Source organism: Trematomus bernacchii, unplaced genomic scaffold, assembly GCF_902827165.1.
Source record: "Trematomus bernacchii unplaced genomic scaffold, fTreBer1.1, whole genome shotgun sequence".
NCBI lineage: Eukaryota > Metazoa > Chordata > Actinopteri > Perciformes > Nototheniidae > Trematomus > Trematomus bernacchii.
This window is the reverse complement of record NW_022987802.1, coordinates 320,297-323,506: the sequence shown is the minus strand read 5'-3', so window position 1 is coordinate 323,506 and position 3,210 is coordinate 320,297. Positions and strand designations below refer to the sequence as shown.

Genomic DNA, 3,210 nt, shown 5'->3' with positions numbered 1-3,210 from the left:
TTGTGATGATTGTTCTGCTGGTTTATGACTAATTTCACATATATTAATGTCATGTTTCTCATTTTTCGTGTTCATTGTGATGATGCTTTTGCCTGTTTCTGATTCATGATAGATATTTATCATTGACTTATACATTAATGTTCAAGCAGATATTTTAGTATCTGATTAATTAACTGTAAATTCATATTCTATGAATACACGTTTTAAATATGAATGTTAAATAAATGTGTTTCTAAATATTCCAGTTTCCTTATTACTACTGTTTTTTTATTTTTTTATTTAACCTTTATTTAACCAGATAAAAGCATTGAGATAAAATCTCATTTTCAATGCTGACCTGGCCAAGAAGGCAGCAACATTACACATAACACAAACATATAAAATACAGAGAACATAACTAAGAAAACAAAAGACGAAAAAGCAGTCACTACATTGTGCACATTATTGTATATGTCAATGTGATATAAACTAATGTTATATCCTTTATTTAAATGTTTTTATAAATAATGTTAACAGGTTGGTTAGCTCTGTTGTTGTTACTGTTGTTGACCTGAGGTCACAGTGTGTTGTTTGTTGGGGTCTCCTCATGACGTCAGCAGGGTTTAACGTGACCTCGTCCCTGACGCTGGTCGGTTTCTCCTCGCTGTCTGGCCACAGCTCGCTCTTATTCTTCGTGTTTTTGTTGCTGTACCTCTTCGTGTTGTTCAGTGACTCTCTGGTGATTTATATCATCTGTTCGCAGCGAGCTCTTCACCGGCCCATGTTTGCCTTCGTGGCATCACTTCTGCTGAACTCTCTCACAGCCAGCACACTGATTTATCCTAAACTTCTGTCAGATCTGTTGCTGTCCGGCGCCGGCTTGGTGCAGGTGTCCCGGACTTTGTGTCTGTGCCAGGGTTTCTTTGTTTCCACTCTTGGTGGAGCTAGCTTCATGCTATTGTCGGCCATGGCCTTTGACCGCTACCTGTCCATCTGCCACCCGATGCACTACGCTGTGCTGGTAACTCCTGCCAAGGTGGTGCTGATGCTGCTTTTCTGCTGGATGCTGCCTGTTATTTTAGGGGTAGTCTCAACGCTGCTGGCTAGCCGCTTACCGCTCTGCAGGGCGCAGCTCAAAGTGGCCTACTGCGACATCTTCAGCATTGTGAGCCTGAGCTGCGGTGGTGCTGAAGCGCAGCTGAGTGGAATATACAGTGTGCTGATCACAGCAGTTATCATATTCCTGCCCGCCACCTTCATGATCTTCTCCTACGCTAGGATCCTCTTCATCTGTCTGCGGCGCTCACGTAGCTTCAGCAGCAAAGCTCTACAAACCTGTCTTCCTCACCTGCTCGTCTTCTTTAACTATTCCATCAGCGTCTACTTAGATCTGATGATTCGCCGCCTGCAGAGCAACAGAGAATCTGACACCACCCTCATCACCTCCATTGTGATCCTGATAATACCCACTGTACTGGACCCGGTGGTGTACGGACTGAAGTTAAAGGAGGTGTTCACGCATGTGAAGAGGCTGCTGAGCTGCCGCAGAGACAGCTGATCCCAACACTGTTTGATTGCACCACACAAAGATCCATGCAGCCAGAAGCATTTGTTGCACATCAGGAGAAACAGTGCGGCCCATATTCAGTTGATCACCACAAACATAACTGAGAGCGGGAAACATTTTCTAGGCCTCCTTCTCGGCTCCACGTCACCATGGGCCATCCCCAAGAGGGTCCCGTCTCCATCCTCCCCTAGAGGGTCCTGTCAACTTCTATATCTAATAAAATATGAATAGGTGACATAAAAGAAAAGTACCAAAATGTATGAACAAATACAAAAACTAGATAAATACGTAAACAAAATATTAAGAATACCGTCAATACCGTTCCGGTGCATAATATGTTTAAGGTACTAGAAGATTGTTTACTTATGTTATACGTACATTTGAGGTTTGCATTTCTAAGGAAAAGGTTCCCAGAATTCTTCAAACATATTTAGTATTCCAGCGTGTGAGGTGGTCTACTAGGGGCCGTGGTGGTTGTACAGTCTGACTGCTACAGGAAGGAAGGAGCTGTGGTATCTCTCTGTGAAACACCGTGGTGCAGCAGCCTCACTGAAGGAGCTGTGGTATCTCTCTGTGAAACACCGTGGTGCAGCAGCCTCACTGAAGGAGCTGTGGTATCTCTCTCTGAAACACCGTGGTACAGCAGCCTCACTGAAGGAGCTGTGGTATCTCTCTCTGAAACACCGTGGTGCAGCAGCCTCACTGAAGGAGCTGTGGTATCTCTCTGTGAAACACCGTGGTGCAGCAGCCTCACTGAAGGAGCTGTGGTATCTCTCTGTGAAACACCGTGGTGCAGCAGCCTCACTGAAGGAGCTGTGGTATCTCTCTCTGAAACACCGTGGTACAGCAGCCTCACTGAAGGAGCTGTGGTATCTCTCTCTGAAACACCGTGGTACAGCAGCCTCACTGAAGGAGCTGTGGTATCTCTCTCTGAAAAACCGTGGTACAGCAGCCTCACTGAAGGAGCTGTGGTATTGCTCCGTGAAACACCGTGGTGCAGCAGCCTCACTGAAGGAGCTGTGGTATCTCTCCGTGAAACACCGTGGTGCAGCAGCCTCACTGAAGGAGCTGTGGTATCTCTCCGTGAAACACCGTGGTGCAGCAGCCTCACTGAAGGACCTGTGGTGTCTCTCTGTGCAGACAGGGGGTGTTTCTCAATCGCGAGTACGCTTGCTTGGTAGCACATGTCTGCCGAGCATCTTGCTTCAGAAGCGAGTCAAGAATACTTCCTGGCATTCGGAAAACGAAGTGTGGAACACGCTAGCAAGTGTGCAGGTGTGCGTCATATGAGAGGCCCCGCCTCCTTACATCTTCCGTCACAGATTTGGGGGAATCGGTCCGTGCGCAAAGCATTGTGGGGATTTTAAGACCGCGGAGTCTACTCATGTGCAGCCTCGATATTTCTCCAAACGGAGTACGCTGGGCTCGGTAGATTTCCAAGTATGCTGGAGATTGGAACAGTACTTTGGCGGCACTCGATGACGTAGTATGCTTGAAATAGTGGCTCTGAAGCAGCTTTACTCGCGATTGAGAAACACCCAGGGTGTCTAGCAGGGAGGACAGCTCAGCCATGTGATAGTTCTTCTGGTTTAGCACTAGCAGCTTTGTAAATAGTGAGTTGTATTATGCCGCAGTTCCACTACACGGTCGGCCTCGGCCACGCT

At 46.8% G+C, this 3,210-nt stretch overlaps 1 protein-coding gene across 1 annotated transcript; it reads left to right on the top strand.

The window, feature by feature from the left end:
* The first annotated feature begins 586 nt into the window (after positions 1–586).
* On the top strand, positions 587–1,537 carry LOC117498274 (olfactory receptor 6N2-like). Its single transcript, XM_034150288.1, has one exon. It carries the CDS (start codon positions 587–589, stop codon positions 1,535–1,537), a length of 951 nt encoding a protein of 316 aa, XP_034006179.1.
* The last annotated feature ends 1,673 nt before the right edge of the window (positions 1,538–3,210 follow it).

Bases quoted from the DNA above. Each gene is read 5' to 3' on its own strand.
- LOC117498274 (XM_034150288.1), top strand. From the start codon at position 587: ATGACGTCAGCAGGGTTTAACGTGACCTCGTCCCTGACGCTGGTCGGT.